The 20,346-nt window shown below is 38.7% G+C and overlaps 1 protein-coding gene across 3 annotated transcripts in view; it reads left to right on the top strand.

The window, feature by feature from the left end:
* The window catches only part of LOC124163225, a 794,093-nt gene that overhangs the window by 101,208 nt on the left and 672,539 nt on the right, over positions 1-20,346 (top strand). For all 3 annotated transcript variants that reach the window (XM_046539977.1, XM_046539976.1, XM_046539974.1), the window contains exon 2: positions 16,473-16,724. In XM_046539977.1, the coding sequence (XP_046395933.1) occupies positions 16,488-16,724 (237 nt within the window). In that variant the 5' untranslated portion in view covers positions 16,473-16,487. The remainder of the gene's footprint in view (positions 1-16,472; positions 16,725-20,346) is intronic.

Below are 20,346 nucleotides of genomic sequence, written 5' to 3'. Positions count from 1 at the left end.
TCAACTACCAGATGTCCCAACACTACCCTGCTCTTCACATTTCGTTACTGTCAATAGTCCGCATTATTTCCGTTCACACTTTACGGTGCCAGTAGAATATTAGTAAGGGAGCAGGGTGCAAGGAAGAAAGGGAACGAGGGAATGAGTGCACACTACGTGGATTGGAAAACGGCCTTTGTCTTCCGTGAGAGATACGGAATGATTAACAACAGCTGACAAACGCCTTGTTTACGAGGTCACGTGGGGCAAGCGACGGGAACTCGGCCAAGATATTCTGCTGGCCAACTCCCAATTTCTGGGGTGCACATCTCCCTCCCACCCCCCTCCGAATTTTCCTTCCGAGTCACCTGACGAACGATTTCATTGAGTGGATTCTTTGCTCCCTCCCCCCGTGGGAGACCCACGCTTCGAAAACTCTGGCTGTGAGCCTCTCGCGACCCACAGTTCAAAGTTGCCCCGTCGTGACTCGATTGTCAAACTCGGTTATCATGCTTCAACCCCCTCGAGGAAAAACTCTCTCTATCCTTACCTCTGTCCTTTCCAAGTTGGTATATAATAGGGATGAGTCGATTCCACTTTTTTTCGATTCCGATTCTTTCAAATCGATTCCCGATTCTCGATTTTCGGTTCCATCGATTCTCATTCATACTAGCAGGTGAGATATTAATTTTTCAGTAGAATTGTTGTTCATTATAATGTAATAATTGAATGGAATAAAACAACAAGATAATAAAGTGTCCCAAAAAGTATTGATTCATTCAAAATAGCGAATTAATATCATAGTAATATATCGTCAGCTTTAATGGAAAAATAATAAAAACTTTGACTTTTTCAAACGTAAATTGTTTGCTTAACAATGCACAATGGTTCAGGTGTGTGGCGGCCTTCATGCCCCAAGCTTATAGTTTATTTTCATAATATTTTTCTTCCTGGAATCGATGGAAACGGAATCGACTTTAGGCAATCGATTCTCGATTCCGATTCCGTGTCCGATGCCTCGTTCAGATTACGATTGTTCCAGCAATCGTTGGAACTATCGTGCATTCACACAACGATGGTTAAAATCTGTTCTGCCCTCTAGTGCTGACATCTAAAGTAAACGAGAAATTGACGGTTAGCGAAGCTGTTGAGGTATGCAGGGACAAGATATTACTGTGTTCAACGCGTATTTAATGAATAATTTTTCTTCCGCCCATATTCTTCCTTCATAGGACAAATCCATGAAAAAAACAGAGCGAAGGGAGCTTCACGAACTTTTCGTCTTTCTCTTGTCGCTTCCTCTTCCGGTCACCCAGCGCCTAACCATCGTAAAGTGGCAACGTTCGGAACTACGTGAACTATTGCCAGGACATGCATCCGAACTGATAGTTGGGCCAACTATCGTTGGGACGATCGCTCGGACAATCGTAATGTGAACGAGGCATATGCGGAATCGGCTTGATAAGGAAGTATCACACCCGCACGGCTTCTCTGATTTCTTGAAGCATTGCTTCTTTAAGCAATCAACCTGTAACAATCTGTGTGAATAGAAAATACGTTTTTTGTGATTATTATTTTATTTCATCTCTTGTGATCGACAAAAGTTGTTTCCAAAGCAAGAGGGCCAAATCAAGTTCACTTGTGTTCTTCTGTCCGGCATTGGCATTAAGAGGTTGCATCATTTCCGCGTGGCTGGTCTTATTTCATGCTGCAATGCTTCTTTAAACCTTACACAATCGTACTGTAACATACTGTTAATCTAGCGATTTGATCGATGGATTTTTCTTCCTCATAGGAAAACCCACTAATATCGCTGGCACATTAATTGCGTAAGCTTGGTTTCGCTAATAGTAGGGCCCTCTTCGCTTCTATAGCGTTGAGGTGTCGTTCCCTCGTCCCATCCCTTCCTTCCCTTTCCTTTCCCAGAGGCGTCGACGTGCTCCTATCGCGGCGGCGCCTCTTTCCTTTTTCCTTCCTCTCCAGCCCCTCCCCGGGTGTCTGGGCGTATAAGCCACTGGCTTGGTTCCCGGCCCCGGTGCGTTGTATCCTTCGAAGGGTTCGCCTAGAACCCTCATACTCTTTGTAGCATACTGTGTGTATAGAAAATACTTTTTTATATTCATCATATTGTTATTTTATCTATTGTGTTTCACAAGGCTTTTCAAAAGCAAACGGACCCAGTGCTCTTCATTTGTGTTGTCATTATTCTATGGAGAAGAACTGTCGCAATATATCTGTAGTTATCCAGGGTGATAGATTTTTGTAGTTCTGGCAGAATCCCTTCTGTATAAAGTTTTTCAGTTGTTTAATTATTTCTTTCGGATGGATTTTTTTACTGTTCATTCTGCCCAATTTGTGAATGCAGCTATCGCATGGGCTTCAAATTTGACTACAATAAATGAGTCGTAAAAGGAAGGAATCCTTGGGAAATAGGATATTTTTTCAGGTATGTTTGTCAATGGCTGACCACAATTTTTGAACAACCTATGTACATTTATTTTTTTCTGGCTAAGAATCTCAGCGTAAATGTCTAGTAATTAATTTTGCATGTAGTGAATGATTTTAATCAAAAGAGTACGACTCTTGAAAACATTTGGAAACTTTTTACCTCACTTATGATTTTATTTTCAATTTTTCTCTACCGTGATTATGACTTATCTGCTCCTCTCTGTCAAATGCAAAATACGTTTTTACTCATGAATTTCCATTAAGGAGTACTTTGCCAAAAAGTGCTCGTGACCTCATAAAACCTCCCTGAAGTGAATGTATCTTGGGATCACCGTTTACGATGTTAGTTGCCAAATAGGCAAATAGTCAAGTGTGTGTTTGTGCGTGCACCCATTAACGAGCATTATGGTCGTTTCTCGAAAAGCACTCAAAAAATACTTGGATGAGACATTGCTATTTTTCAAATGAGTTTATTAAACGCACGACACGTTTCATTCTATAATACTCAAGCATGCTCGGGTGCAGTTATTTTCTCAGAGTTAATAAACTATCTTTAAACTCAGAGTAAATACATTATCTTTGAAATATCTCGAGTGCACTCAATTTCTCAGAGTTGATAAAAAAATGTGAGTTCGACCCGCCGACGAAACAGGAGCCGACTGATTCATGACGCAGTCGTCAGCATGACAGCAGAGTGTACTAAGCTGTCACGCTGTCGACTCCGTCGAGAATATTGTAGTTTCCTTCATCAAAGAAAACGAAAGGCATTGATTGCGATTCTTTATCCACCATTAGTGTATTCATAATATACTAATTATTTGGTTTTAGAAATACCGGTTTAGACGAATGGCAAGGGTCAATTTTTAACTGCATTTGAAAAAGGACAGATTGGCGCCCATGCGATGCCACTCCACGTGACGTCACAGGGGCCTAGTTTCTATAGGAGTAGATAGGATTTTTACATCCTCTGAGATTACCAATGCTTGCATGAGTCACAGAGCTCAGGGAAACATGTCTTAATAATCACCTATTGAAACTGCGTATGGTCGGAAAGTTTCCTTCGTTTGATATGATAGGGTATTAATAATCCTTATTTAAGCCAAGCGCTACCTGCTAGCAAGGTACTCTGCTACCTGCTGGCAGCCTGCATCGCAGCGGCGCACATATCGTTGCCCAAAGGTCACCTCTCATGACGGCAGCGGGAACCAGAACGACGTCATACGGGCTTTTCCCAGAGTTCATACTTAGCCGTCGCGTTTTCGCGCGCTTGAAAATTTGAACTTTTCATTTAATCGCGAAAAATAGATATCGTCATTTAAAAATCTAAAATCTAATCTGAAATGCATACTCCAGGAGTAATAATCTTTCGATTTAGGCAATAAAAAATAATAGGAAACCACCTTATTAGGCGGCTTCTTTTATTGATCGGTGGGTCGAACTCCCGCCCATCTAAGCTGGAATGCGCTCGAAATTGTCGTCCTCAAAAAATGAGTCGACGCGGCACAAACACGAAAAACAATTATCGGCTAGGAAAGCTCAATTTAGAGTGGGATGAGAGAAGGAGTGATTCGTAAACTGCAGTATGAAAGCCTACCTTAGCATTTACGTTTTTTGTGCGAGGACTTCTCGAAATTACCACCATTTTAAATCGTTGTGTATCACCAAGATCTTTCCAGTCGATCAGGAGTAACTTAAACTCGATTGTTTAAGGCTTAACGTTGTGAAAATCCATTGTCAACAGTTAAAAGTTTGGGTACTTTTTCACACAATGTATTTAAGACAAAATATATTCAGTAACTGACAATTTCCTGATAAAATTAATACTTTTCAAGTTATTTGCCAATTACCGATTAAAATCGTTGATTTTTTCGTCAAAAAATTGTTACTTTCAATCGCGAAAAACTCGATAATTATTGAATTGACGAAAAAAATGGAAAGAACATTTTATTTTTAGAATATAACTCTATCGATTCCTATGGTCACAATATAATTAAAAATGTCCACCCCCGAGATGGGGTGGAAATCACCCCCAGGGTAAAAGCGCCCGTCGGCATGATATTGATTTTGATTCTTGGTATATTCCCTACTTATTGTGAAAATTTCAAGAAAATCGATTCAGTTTGAAAGAATTGCAAGCCAAAATGCTTCATTTCCTGGACTATTAGGAGCAACTTAATTGTTGTGACTGTTTATAGTTACACCTCAACGATTTCAAATTCAATCAAACATACCAATTCACCCTGATGACAATGAACGAGACGAACGTTGAAACGTTAGTAAAACACAACGAATCAAATCAGTGGAAATCCCTACAGAAGACTTCACGCAATTAATTCGCCAGGTTAGATTTAACATACTTAAGGTATCGTAAATAAAAAAATATCTTATGTTTATCCGGCGAATAAACTGAATAAGTTCCTTTATTGTTTTTCATAATTAATCGTCAACACCTCGTCCTTCAGAATAAAAAACTGTCCATTCATTCATCTATAATTTTTTCTACCATTTATTAATTTATTTTAATTTTTTCCCAATAACCCAAGTGAAAACATTTTACAATACAAAGATTAACAATCCCAATTATTATTTCAAAAAACTCATTGCATTACAAAAACATTTTTATAAAAGAAATATAAAAAAACATAAAAATAAGGTATTAATACACTCTTATTTTCAACCTTTACGACAATCTTCCAAAGAAAATATTAAGTAATATACAGCAATGCATACTTTGCAGGTCATCATAACGCATTATTCTAATTATGATACTTATCTGGATGTAAATACATTTTTATCCCAAGATAAATTTAGCTGTTCACATACACTGTGGTATTACCTACACATTCTAATGAGTGGTGAGTTACGACAACATTATGATTTTTAAAATAGGACGAAGGAGAAGGTTTGCTGGTACCTTTGATTAAATTGTGGAGCATAAAAATTTAATTTGTGCAGGATAGCTCCGTCTTTTCCGTACTTTATTGTTTAATATAAAAAGTTACACCTTATACCCATCCTTCTTGCAGAAAGTGACACAAGTCCATAAAAATTTAGCTGATTTTTTTTAGATACATAATTCGCCGGATAATGAACCATTGATGAAATGTCAAATTCTTAAAATAGTCGTCGATTCCTCTTGCCTCAAGAATTCTGTGGCCGATTTTATGATGCCCAAGAAATCCTATTGCGATAGGAGTAGGGGCGCAGCTAGGAATTAAGGCTAGGGGAGGGTTTCAGGCGCAACTAATACTAGGGTGACCGGGGGTCTAGTATACCCGCTAGGGTAAGCGGGAGGTGCGGGGGCCCTCCCCCAGAAATTTTTTCACATAAATGGTTCAAAATGGTGAGTTTTACGGACTTCTGAGGGATATTTTATTAATCCTCTCACTCAGTAAAACGAGCGTGATGCGCCCGCTCCCAGTGGGCTTCCCCGCTCTTTTCAATGCAGGTCCACAGAGGGATAGGCGCGTTTCTAATTTTAAAATGTAGAAAAAAAGGCAGGGTCTTATGTACAAATTTAATTGGAATGTTCATTTACAAATTGAGGTCAGAGGACCTCTTTAAACACAACATTGGAAGTATTTACACTATCCTCTGTTAATACTTGTTTAGCGTTTTCCTTATTATTTACAAAAATATTTTGAAAAGATCTTACCCTAGAGAATGCTACATAAAGTTGGCCAAACAGGGTCAGGCAGGAATAAGACAGCTCTTTGCAAAGTCTGACCCTGAGCCTTGTTAATAGTCATCGCATAGGAAACCTTAATGGGAAATTGTCTGCGAGTCAAATTAAAAGGCATGGTGGGATCCGACGGCGTTAACTGTATTCTTGGGGTGAGGACAATCTTGCCGGAATCGATTATTGTTTTTTTATCGATTTTTTTATTTTTTAAACCGATTTTAGGAAACAATAGCAATATTTAGGAAGGAAGATATCCCGTTGCATATATGTTCTCTGATAAATTCTGTGCATTTTGGCACCTCATTTGTAGAGTTTGGTTGCGTATAAGTTGAGAAAACGGTATCTATACAGTAGAAATAATAAAGAGGATAAATGTAACTTAAAAATTTCTCTGAGCTCGGGGAGGGGGGTGTTTTATCCCCCACCCCCCCCCTCGCTGCGCTACTGGATAGGAGAGCTGAAGGTAATTCTTTTATGGGGAGGGATATTCGCATGCACGCCCACTTGTGGAATGCACTCCCGTCTATTCTATTCGTTCAATCCCAGTAAAAGCATCTTCGGAGTTTCATTTCTTACGGTTCGCCACAGATCGCTCTCCGGTATAGATTATGTGGGCGATTAAACTCCTCAGCGTTTGACCGACCGTGATGGAATCTTCAACCTTGAACGTGAGGATTTGAAGAGGAAATTTTCCTTTGGTGAAGAGGGCTCAAGGAGGATTCTTCCCCCTCTTTCCAGCCCGGTATCCCCATGTTCCATTGAGAGGTTAGCTCCAATGATGCGATGCTTCTTCCGATAAATTACTTCCACGACCTCTATAAAAAATCTTTTTACTCCATTGCTATTTGGTTATGTTTTCCCTACAATTATTAATTATTTATTATTATTATTCTATTATTATTATTTTTATTATTATTATTTATTATTTTTTTTGCATTTTTGCTGGTTTTGGGCGAGGTACGGGTATCACCAAGCAATCTCGTCTTTTTACTCTGTGTTGAAAAATTTTCTGACAATCCGACAAGTATTTAAAATTGCTGCTTTTTGTACTGTAATGTACAAGTTTTTCGACAGTCCAATAGTGTGAAGACCTTGATGGATTGAATGAGGCACTACTCCTGTGGCAGAGATAATTAATGGTATTATGTGTACTTTATCTGATTTCCACAATCTCTTAATTCCATCTTTAAGTTCTTCATACTTTTCCATTTTGTTGGTGTAGGCCAGCGGTTCCCAAACTTTTTCTTTCCGCGACCCATTTTAGCTCATTATTTTTAGCCGCGACCCCCTAAAAATGGTCGTCCAAGTTTAAGTACGTTGTTCACCATATTATTAGTATCTCGCGACCCCTTTCCGAACGGCCTACGACCCCCTTGGGGGTCGCGACCCCCACTTTGGGAACCGCTGGTGTAGGCTGTCGTGATATTATGAGAATTAGGTACGGCAATGTCTATCAAGTACGTATCATAGTGAATTTTATCTTGCACTACTAGATCAGGTCTATTGCTATGGACTGTTTTATCGGTAATTATTATTATTATCCTTTCATTTCCTTCAGTCTTCAATGAGTTGTTTTAGTGTAAAGAGCACGGGTTCTCACCAAGGTAACTCTTTACTGTTCCATTGCGTTGAGAAATTTTCTCGTGACATGACAGGTTGAAATTATTACAGCCTTTTGTAATTTTATGCATGTATTTGGATGAAGGTTGAGTATTTTGAAACTGTTTTGTATATGTTTTGGGATGATACCGGTAGCTGAGATGACAATTTGACCCATATAAACCTTATTATCATCATCATTATCATCATTATTATCATTATAATCATCATTATTATTATTACTAAACAAATTGCTACGCTCTTTTCTGTTTGACGTACGATTGCATCGCGCTAACGTCTGTACAGCAACGAAACGGATTTATTTTGTTCTTTTAATTAATTGTTCCCATGCAGCATTTCTGTCGATTGACATTGACGCACTTATAAACATGGAATATAAACTTTAAAAATAAAAACAAAGAACACAGGCTAAAAATAGTATACAGCATAAATAAAAGACACGTGGTAAAGGAGGTAGGTAGGAGGAAGAGGTTTATTTATTCGCCGGAGAATGGGAATTTGCGAGATTTGACTAAATGAAAGGCAGAAAAATCGGATCAATATTATCCAGCAATGAATTGAGATATTAATATTGTCTTTACGTGTATCATAGATTAAGGCTTTCCCAAATTTCATGTGAAGATTCATGGTAATACGCTCATTACTATATTAGTTATCCATGAATACGTAAAGAATAATCGTTATTTTCCGCGTACCGCGTACAATCGCCGTATTCATCTTCCAGAGATTATTGTTGCCCAACCACAAATGATATATTTACCTAAACCTAAATTAAAATTAAACGATTTAGAATCACCTTTAGCTTCCGTGAATCTATCATTAGTGGCCAGCTGTACAACGATAATCTCTAGTTTAAGAAGAATGTTTTAATCAAAGAGATTTCATTTGATGTCGACTTTTTTTATGCAATGATTGGTCCTAACTCGGGTAACAGAGTTGAAGCTAAGGATTTTAAAAGAAACGAGTGCTTATTAACATGTATAGAACGGCTGAGCGTGAATATATTATGATTTTCTTTCTGATAGTTAGGGACCATATAGATAGATATTATGTTCCCTCGCTAATTTTGGCTTGCCTAAAAATGTATTCCCCGATCTCAAGGGTCAAGACCTCCCGCCAATTCATGGATAATCCTCTGCCGATGGCCCCTGACCGCCAAACTCTATATCGGAACGGGAAGGAATTCCTCAATTGGCTGATGTTTACAGAAGCATAATAAATTAATCAGTCCGGGACGGGTCCACCATGCGGGCGGAGCCAGTTAGTCTCTTGTTTTCTCACGAGACACGCGTCCTCGCCCTTCCAGCCCCCCCCCCCACCCCCACCGTGACGCAGATTAACCTCCGGTTAATCTCTTCTCAGACGTTTTCTTTGTGTCCAGACTACTAGAGCTCCACCGTGGGAGCTTTATCGAAGAGAAATTTTGTTAAAAAAATTCTTCTTAAACTAGTGATCATCGATTTTCAGGCACTAATGATAGATTCACGAAGATATAAAGCAGTCGATATAGTTTAATGTTAATTTAGGTTTATGAGCGTTCTGAGCTGGCACGAGTCGACAGAAAAGTGCAATCGAAATGAATTTTGAACGTTACTGACTTGATTGCGGTTTCCGTAAATATTTTATGTCCCGTATTTATTTGTGGTTGGACAATGATAATCTACAAAAGAAGAATACGATGACTTTGTCCGGTAAGCGGATCGGAAAATTACGATTATTCGTATAATCATGGATGACTAAAATATTTATGAGCTTTATAGCACTTGACGTGACTATTGGAAAAGCCTTTATCTATAAAATATGTGAAGAAAATTTTAATATCTCAATCCGTTTCGTTGCTACATAACCATAAACCCGATACACCGGCATGGCAATCAGAAAACTGCGAAAAATTTCGTTTCTTATTGAATAATAGAATTATTAAGCAATCAAAATAGTTTACATGCCATCAGTCTACGCGGAATTTTCTCCGGTGAATTTGTTTTTTTTTTAATAGCTTACTATTACTAATTTTTTTACAAATATTCACCGACTGCATTTCATTTTTTTCTGCCAGTATCATATTTTTCGCGATGGTTCCTGCTGTAACTTGTTATCAAAGCACAAAATGTTATTATTATTACTTATTGATTATTCTGACTCAGTTTCTTACGTTTTAAAATCACTTAATGGTTCCAATTTCAGAAAGGACTGGACATATCTTTTTTTGGCGATGCATTACTCGCTTCAACAGCATTTTGTCATCTCAAAATCTTCATGGAGTACTTTCGTTGTTATTGAAAAATTATTGATATAGTCGATATATTTCATTAATAAGCTCCTGACTAAGAAACCGCATAAAGTTGAAGCATCTCGCCTTCGAACGTAAAGATATTTCTGACGATTCTCTTGTTGTCACCTTAGAACGTTCACGATTTCTTTTCTTCAATGGCATATTTCACTCAAGCATTGATTCATTCAAGCTTCATTCAAGAAGGGTTAGGAAATAATATAATATATAAAATTTAAAATACAATATGCCCTTAATGTTCGCCAAGAACAGATATTGAACTGTTCTTTTTACTGAACAGGATAAAAATGGACGGTTCTTCGAAATGAACACTTTAATGCACCTAAAAAATATCTATGATGTATGGTTTTCATTTATGGAGGAAAAACTTCGATTTTATTGACATTGAGTGTTCTTTTTTCAAATTTTATCGTCATCGACGTCCGTATTAACGTAATCATGTTGAGTTGAAACTTGGTCAATACATATGAGGGGGTGAGAAGCCTAGGGGCAAAAGTGAATTTTTTTCTTAATAGAGTTAGGTACAGAAATTTATAGAATTAACATACAATAATATTATAAATTGAATATGAAAAAAATAAATGAAGAAAACATGAAAAATAAAAATGAAGAAAATAAATCTCTCTGTCCATATCTGAGTCTCGATATGAATTGTTACTCAAATGGTGTCATACTCTATGACAATCATTACGACCAAAACGAAAAACGTTGGGCGCTAAACGTATGTCACTGTTTGAGTAACAATTCATATCGAGACTCAGATATGGGCAAAGAAATTTTTCTTTTAAGTTACATGAGGGAAGAGAGAGAAAGAAAGAAGAAAAGAAATATATTGATTAAATTAAAACTATTCCATTGTATTTTTGATAGCTTTAAATCATTTAAAACTAAAAAGAAGAAAATTATATTATAAATTAAAAAATTTATAAACAAACTTTTCTTCTGTCCATATCTGAGTCTCGTTAATTCTTTCATAATGGCCAACGTTTCCAGCTCCGTCTCGGTGCTCTTCGTCAGGGCTCATTCAGCCCTGATGAAGACGAACGGCGAGTCGGAGCTTGAAACGTTGACCATTATGAAAGAATTAATACGGTGGAAATCCCGGGAACCAGTGGCGTAACTATGGGGGAGGATGAGGGGGATAGATCCCCCCCCCCTAAGCCTCAGATAAATAAAAAAAATATTTAAACATATCGTATAGTTTTGACTTCTCTAGAATAACTGCATCTGCTTTAAGTTCAATTTTAAGTGACAAAATTATGTAAAATGTGTTTCGGGCATGTTATTTTTCAAATATTTTCCCGGTCCCCCGTTGCCTGGGGGGGGGGGGGGGGTCGCCGCCTCACTCCATCCCACCCCCCCCCCAAAATATTCCTAGTTACGCCACTGCCGAGAACAGTTTAGCCCCATACAAAACCTTGGTGACCAAGGGATACGAGTGAGTCTCCTTTCTCAGCTCACATGGAGTGGAAATCAAATGCACTTCTGAATATCTAGTTTGTTTTTTTAACTAATTTCTGTCCATAACTGTTCACACGTACTCCTATAAAAATAATTCACTTGTACCTCTAGCCTTCTAAACCCCTCATATCATCATAGAATAAATTAAAATTACTTTGTTCTATTCCACACTTTATTATAAATTGGAGGGAATTAAGCAATGAAGTGGGAAAACCTAATTTCATTGGTAGGAACGATCATCAGGTCAAAATCAAATGCCGGGCGTAGAGGACCAATGTTAAAAAATTTTCCTACCTGAATAAAACAATTGAAGATTGGAACAGATTGCCTGCAGAGTTATTTGAGCCCTTTCCTAGTAATGTAAAAATATTTAAGAAAAAGCTGAAAAAGTATTTAATTTTTTAGAAATTTTAATTAAATTTTAAAATTTGTACAACTGTCTAGTTGATATGTGACTTTGTGGGGATGTTGTGTTTTTCTTTTTTGTATATACATGTTACCACCTGGCCAGTTGCCAAATTGTAACTTATGCAATAATAATAATAATAAATAACACGACCCGGGTTTCAGCATCTAATGCTATCACCAAGTGCTGCAGATAGCACTAGATGCTGAAACCCGGGTCGTGCTATTAATAATGAAGTGTGGAATAGAACAAAGTAATTTTATTTAATTCTATGATGAAGCAGTTCCACTAAGTAACGCCTGAGACCGTGCCCTCATATCATCTCAGATCAATTGGCTACTTAAAAGTTGGTCTCCAAGGAAAATAAACATTTATTTTTATTAATAAGCTCCACGCTCTTCCTGAATGCGCTACTTCCTTATCTCTCTTCTCTCCTGTTCCTCTCATTTCATCGACTCTGTCATCATCATCGTCTCTTTCTTTTATTCTTTCTCCTATCGGAGCGGCAACACCCACTCCCACAGCTGTGCCGTCAAAAGCCCGCCACCACGCAATTTATTTCCTCGCAAACGGCGACCAACAAGAAAGCGGAAAATTGGGAGCAGGAGCTTCTTCCTGCCTCGAGGCTTTCCCGACGAGCGGACATAAATTCTCGTCACTTCCGTCGTTTGCTCCAAATTGATGGTCGCCGATGAGAAAATGGGATCTCGATATTCCATTCGGATATTAACTCGAGATAAACTCGGGCGGAAAGATGGGCGTAGTTTGCGAAAAGCAAAATTACCTCCGAAAATAAGTGTGTATGGTCTGACTTGGCTGAAGTTATTTACGTTGCCATGGGCGATCAGTCAGCTAAGGAATTTTAGCACGTGACGACCCTTGCGTGTCATTTTCAATCCAAATTCTAATTCTGAACATGGCCTTTTTTTCCTTCTATTTATAGCTCCTTGATGTGTTCAATTGATTGATTTATCTATTTATAGTTGCCTGATGTATTCCTTCCTAAATCATAAATTATTATCCTTTGACCCTGAATATTGCAGTAGGTCAGTTCACCCAGGCCCAAAGTCTAAATTTATCACATGAATTTTCTACATGGAAAGAAAAAGATAAGTTACGACGAAAAATAGGTCTCCTTCGTCATTTTTCCCTCTTAACTGTAAAATATGAAATAGCGAATGTTGCCGCCCACTTTTCTGGAGTTTGTGACGTCATTAGAGTTCCGGTACATTAACTCTTTCAGGTAGAACAGGTCATTGAGGGATAGAGAGGATCGCTCGTATGATCCTAAAGGCCGGTTCGTACAAATAATTAGCAATCAATATAACTTAGGATTAACGAAAAAACTTCACAGCTTCGGGGAGTTCATAGGAAGAAATTAGTGTGGGCAGGACGCCATCTATCCTTCTTCTGCGAAACTATTACAGCACACTGCAGCACATAAGGTATTGCATTGTTTGAGTTGTTTATTAGCCTCATCATTGTCTTTTTCCGAGTTCACCACTAAATTCCGTGTTTTACCCACGTATTTTTCAGTCCGGTGTCCCTTCTTCCATGATCCACGGTTAGAACAACACGGTGAAAAATCGTATGAAACAATGCGAAAGTTATACGATGTTTTTTTCCCGGTAATTCAAAATCGACGAAACCCCACTCTACTTTTCGAGCTGATTTCATCAGGGCCCTCGAAAACAGTTTTCTTTGATGCGAAAAACAACAAGGGAGAAAAATAATATCTTCAAAACGGAAAAATATTGGCCTCTTTATTTCTTAAATTTTGTCTCAAATAAAAGTTTAAGAAATTCGTTAAAAGCCAATTGACTGCGCGAAATAAGTAAGTTTAACCGTTTTTCACGCTTAATGTCTCTCTCAATAATCTCTAGTGCTCCGTATGGATACGTTATTGCTGTTTTGTTCCAAAGACCTGCCTTTAGAAGGGCGGACTACATGAGGCAGACGCGATGGTTTGCTGCGAAGCGCGACCCGATCAGCATGAGCTCGTGACGTCACCAAATTATCTGGAAGTTCGTAGAAGGTTACTCTGGAAATCCTCCGGGTCAGGTTCTTCTACTCCATCTCGGCCGACGTTTCGATTTACGAGTTGTCCATCATGTCCTGACGTTAATAGATAACTCGTAGGTACATCGAAACGTCGGCTTACCGAGGGTACTGAGGGGTTACCGGGGTTACCTAGGTGGTTATCGAGGACCTTCCACGATTCTATACGCCGGGAAAGCCTGCGATGAAGAGGGAAGTTGTTTATTCGTCGCGAATCACTCGAGAAGTGGGCGACGGTGAGAAATTGGTTGAAGAGCCAATTGACTGCGTGAAATAGGTTTTTCCGTTCGTCTGCACTGAATCTTCAGCAGTCTCTTCTTATTTCTGTTTATCATCATTACCTAAATACCTCTATTTGGTTTCACTTTATCTTATTGAATTACTTTAGTGCTATGATTTTCATTCTACAAACTGAGATGCATTTATGGTGTTCCATTATATTTATTTGTAAATAATTTTTAATGTGAACAATAAAATGAGCCATGATTATCATTCTACATTTTGTGAGATATATATTAGTGGAGTTCAACTGTTATTACATGGGAATAAATTTTACTGGGAACTACCTAACATCCAACAAGCTATTATTTTCATTCTCTATATATGTTAGATACATTAATGTAGTTAAACTGTATTTATTTCGGAATAAATTTTATTGCGAATCATCTAATACCCAATGGATATCTTCGAATTGCCCGTTGATGACATTCATACTGTACGCCTGCAAAGTATTCCGACAAAAATATGGATATATAGAATACATTTTGTAGTTTTAATATAAATTCTGAATTAAAGTAAGGTTAGCCAATATCTCGGGCCAATATTGAAAATAATAGGTGGGTGATGAGGGAAAATGATGATGTCTGCTGCGTTTCTCGTCACAGCTTCTAGTGTGTGGCTTTCGATGGGTTTAATTCGCTGATGGTCGACTGCATTTGTTAATTACCAGCAGCTGTTGTCATCCACCTGTATCGCGTGTTTCGCTGGCCGTCTCACCACTCCCCCCGTCCCACTGGCGAAAAGACGATGTCATTAAGTGGAGTACCTTTCATCTCCAGATGCGAAGGTGGATACGTTCATTTGTTTTTTTTTAACTTGATCACGTAATTTATAAACTGGTAGATTGATCGGTCTGCATACCATCAGATAAACACGATCCACCTAAAAATTCACCATTCTCCAATCTGCATAAGAGGAGATGGCGATATTCTGTGGAACTGTGGACTAACAGGTCTCGTAATGACAGAAAAACTCTATGCCGACCCAGAATTCGGCAAACTATATAAGTTTCGTGGTAGATACGAGCTAATTTAAACAATTTTTCGGGGGTGGAGAGGGATTATTTGGAATTGGGGGAGGAGTAAAATGAGTGTGGGACAATCACACATATTTAAGTAACTTTGGAACATAAAATGTCCATTCTGCTTAGAAACCTTCGATATTATTAGGAATAATGCAGTTTAATGTCTTGGTGATTTATACAGATTGATTCCGGCTGCTGAAAATTTCATCAAAAAATATTACTAATATATCTTTGGATAGAATATATATAATGAAGTACAGCAATAATGTCATGCATAGGGAAACAAAATAACGGCCTTAAAACTCCCCCACATTTATTTTTTGCTTTTTTTCTCTTGAAATTTTTTGGAGTGTGCAGTGTTCCAGTCGTTTTCAAAAAGTGTTTCGTGCGTTTTTTTTATCTAACCGTAAATCATGGATGAGACATCTTGGATTGAAAAATAGCATGGGTATGATTTGGGAAAGAGATGTTATTTTAGTCCGGCTATTATATCAGACTCAACTTGGAGCAGGTTCGATATATCCATGATAATAAACTACAAATGGCATTTTCCACACTTTGATAAAAAACTGAACTTCCGACCGTGGTTTTAACATAGTAGCAAAAGACATCTTGGGTTGAAAAATAGCATGGATATAATATAGGGATGGTCGGATCGGATACCTCGGATCCAAATATCCGCAGATATTGCCCTTCATCGGATACATCGGATCCAAAGTCGCCGAAGACATCGGATCTAGATCCGAAATTTTAAATAATAGTTTCAGTGAATGCAACACCCCATAAGGGTGGAAAGAGTTCCGATTCCCTCTTCGAATGCGCCGTCGCATGCGATTCTTGTCCAACTCATGAACCGTTTTGTTTGAAAGCTCTCGCAGAGTTTACGTATAAGGAAAATTTCAGCCGTGGAAAATAAAAAAAGGCAAAATACGACTGGCACATAGTGTGGCTCTTCCCAAGAGATTGAACAATCATCGGGGGAATCTCAGCGTCAGGTTTTTGAAAATGCATTTGGATCCGAAAATCAAGGATCCGATCCGAATCCGTATCCAAGAAAAATCCTGGATCCGTCCATTCCTAGTATAATATGGAATAAAAAAGTTAACTCTGGATATTTTATTCGTTAATCCGTATTTGTATATATCGCTAAACTTTTCTGTGAATCGCCCAGAAAATTCATTAATTTCCCGGTGTTTTTCTTTCTTTCTTCCTTCCGCGCCAGCAGCGCTCGGTGCCAAGGATGAGAGAGGATAGCGGTGGAGGCATGTCCCCGGTGAGCCCTGGCCCGGAGTCGGACGGCGCGGAGGTGGCGCCGCCCGAGCATGAGGTGGCGCCACTCGCGACCGTGGCCGTCCGCGCAATCGTCTGCAAGTACTACAAGTTCCAGCCGATTCCGGAGGAAGAAGTGGCGAATTCGTCCACCGGGGGAGACACCGGCGGGAGCAAGGCGACTATGGGCAGGGAGGACGGATCGCAGGTAGGGAGAAAAAGCGGCGATTCACAGCGGCAAATATGAATTTGAAACGCACGAAGGAAGTGTATCAGAGAATTTAGTAAATAAGGAATACACCCTGGGACCACAACCTCGAAAAAGGAATAATTTTTGGTTTATAGTAGGCATTTGAGGCCCCCTCAGCAGGGACGGATCAATGATTTCTTTCTGGGGGGGTAAGGGGAGAAGGCACAAGCAAGGCCGTATCCAGGATTTTGTTTTAGCCACAGAGCTGTCACTTACATACAAATTAAATCAGCAATTCTTAAAACTCTTTCCGTAGATTTAATTTTAAAGCCATCAAATTCAGTGATTTGTCCTTCGAGAGGCAGTTCTTGGATTCAATGAGACATACTCATTCTGTAGATCGTGAACATATTCAAAATATTTGAGCATCAATCAGCACTTGCATTCCCAATTGTTTAAAAATGTTTTGATTAGTTACAGGGACAATGGGTACATTCAGAAATATTGGAAATATGTAGTGAAAAGTACAATAAAAATAATTGTAAATTAATAAATTTGCTGTTACACCACTTTCTATCCTAACTTCCACCTTTAAACAAGGCCATAAAATCAATTTGTTTTCTTTACACATACCACTCATTCATTAAGTAAGCAGAAGGATATCGCGTAAAACAAAACCTAATGATAATGGGATGGTGTTAAAAATCTTGATTGTTTTCTAAGAGTCTGGGAGGGGGCACGTGCCCCCGTGCCTATCCCCCCCCCCCCCCAAGATCCGCCTACGCCCCCAGGTATATGAGACTCAAGTAACCATTACTTGAGTCTCATATTCCAGGGGAACCTCACATAACTGCCATGAACCAAAAAGTATTCCTCATTTCGAGGTTTGAGTCCCAGGGTGTATTTCCCCCGTTACTAAAATCCCTATCTTAGATCTTAGATTTTTCCGACGTATCACGTGTGAAGAGTTACATCAAAACTTGAAGCTTGTACGTTGTAGAGCTCCATGGTATCAATAACAGCCTCTTTGTTCCTTCCCCAATATACTTGAAAAAATAATTTTTTGATCGGGTTCGGCTGTTACACCATTATAAAGAACAGAAAATATATTTGATAATGGTGTAACAGCCGATATAGGTCAAAAAGATTTAAAAAAATATATTGTTGAAATAACAAAGTGTCTATTTTAAATGACAAGGGTAGAGAGTTTTCTCGGGTAATCAGATGATCCCCTGAGGATGAAGAACAAGTCGATCTTTGAAACGTCGTCAGACATGGAGCCAATTACCATGTGGAAAACCTGAGAAACCTTTATGCACAAGAGTTAATTATCGATTGTGACCGACTCTTTCCTGGACCCTTCCTCGACATCCGATGTTTATAATCTAAGTGCTCGAGTGACAGCCGCAATGCTTTATATTCCTATGGAATACATTATCAGGCAGGATCAGTCGTAGAACATTTTTTACTTTACTAATTGAGATGCTTGGGGATTGGGATAAGAGGTAAACGAATACATTAATCGTTCTCCTGGTGTAAAGTTAAGCGAAGATATCGTATTGTCCACAATTTATTGGCGGATGACTAAACTCGTTTCAATTGTTTTACATTCATCTTCAGGTACTAATTGAAACTAACGAAAAATTCCTTTTTCAACGGATGTACAGTGAAACCTCGGTTAGCGAACGCCTCTGATAACGAACAATACGGATAACGACCAAAAATTTCGCTAAAAATTTGCATCGGATAGCGAACAGAATTTCGGTTAGCGAACAGATGTGTAGCGGACATGTTTGTGTTCGGTGCTGTGCGATCCCAAATGGATCCAAAGTAATACAATGTTTACAATAATTAGTCTACAAGTAATACAATGTAATAAAATACCTACAAGGCCTGTAACTTTCATATAATAGCGAGTCGATAGGAGCTATGAACCAATTATTCCTATTTCCTTTATTTCTTATGGGGAAAATTGTTTCGGATAGCGAACATTTCGGATAACGACCAGCTTTCTGGAACGGATTGCAGCCGTTATCCGATGTTCTACTGTATATGTATCTTTAAAAATATTGGGGGTGAGGAGTGGGGGTAAAGGATCAGAAAGAAGAATGTGGTGGGGGAGGAAAGAGGAAAGGGGCGGTTGTATTTAGGGGGGGGTAGTGGTGGAGATGTTTAAGAGGAGGCACAGAAACAAAGTTGAGATATTAAATCATTCAAACAACCAAAAAACTCCGGCCTTGCGTCACGTCACAACGTAAAAGTAAGGAAGTGGAGTTACATGAGCAGGGTATTACGTCGAAACAAAAAAATAAATAAAAATAAAAAAATACTAGTGATTGAGCGATTAAGTACGTCATTTTTTAGAGGTTCTACGATAATCAATAACGATTTTTCGGAAAGTGATCACATTTTAGCCGACTTTCTCCAAAATACTGGAATCGCAGAAGTTATGAGAGGGGAAGAGAGATAGCAAGTGGCCTTTTTCTTCCCACCACTCAGCTTTTAAGTTTGTCGACATGGATGCGGAATTCTTGTGGCGAAGTTCTGCATGGGAGCTTGGTACGGGCTGAGTTTTCACCAACTTCAACTATTTTATCTATGCGTCCACTTGCGGAGGTATGGTTAAAAGGAAGTGAGATCGTAATCGTAGATCAAATAGACGCAGCGAGATCCGTTTTAAAAATTAGTGAGTCGAATTATTAACATTATATAATTTTTAACATACAGTACCGAATAGAATTGTCGGGGACGATTAAATATCCATAGCAGAGAACATTTATGTATTCTTATTACTAGACAAGATCTCACAAGAGAAAAGCAGACTGTTTCACTGACTTTTTAATCACACTTACCGAGAATTCTTCTCACAAAACTCAATTTACGATTTCATTGACGCGTTATCTCTCTCATAACTTAATTTTTCCCTAAGGAGATCATCATTTTTTTCATCATCATCATCACTGGTCAAAAATCCTTGGATTGGTTTGACGCAGCTCTCCACTCAGTTCTCCTATCAGCTAATCTTTTCACTCCTACGTATTTCTTCTCTTTCACATCTCTCTTTACTTGTTCCATATATTTTGTTCGAGGTCTTCCTTTTCCATTCTTGCCTTCCACCTGTCCTTCGACGATTGTCTTCATCAGGCCATCATGTCTCAAGATGTGGCCTATAAGGTTGTTCCGTCTTCTTATTAAGGTTTTCATGAGGCTTCTCTTCTCTCCTACCCTTCTTAGGACTTCCTCGTTACTAACTCGGTCGATCCATTTGATTTTCATCATTCTTCTGTAGCACCACATTCCAAAGGCCTCTATCCTTGCTTTCTCCGCTGCGGTCATTGTCCATGCCTCACTTCCGTATAGGAGCATACTCCAGATGTAGGTTCTTATAAATTGTTTGTTTACATCCATATTTAAGTTTCCCGCTGTTAGCAGGTCTCTCTTTTGGTGGAATGCTCTCTTCGCCTGGGCTATTCTGCTGATAATTTCTTTCTTGCTTCTCCCGTCACTAGTTATCTTGCTTCCCAAATAACAGAATTCATCCACTTCTATCAGTTTTTGCCTCCCTATTTTAATGTTGGTCTTGACTTCTTCTCTTCTGCTGCATACTAAGATCTTGGTTTTCTTCGTGCTTATTTTCAGT

The sequence above is a fragment of the Ischnura elegans genome, chromosome 8, assembly GCF_921293095.1.
Source record: "Ischnura elegans chromosome 8, ioIscEleg1.1, whole genome shotgun sequence".
Classification (NCBI taxonomy): Eukaryota; Metazoa; Arthropoda; class Insecta; order Odonata; family Coenagrionidae; genus Ischnura; species Ischnura elegans.
This window is presented reverse-complemented; position numbering and strand designations above follow the sequence as displayed.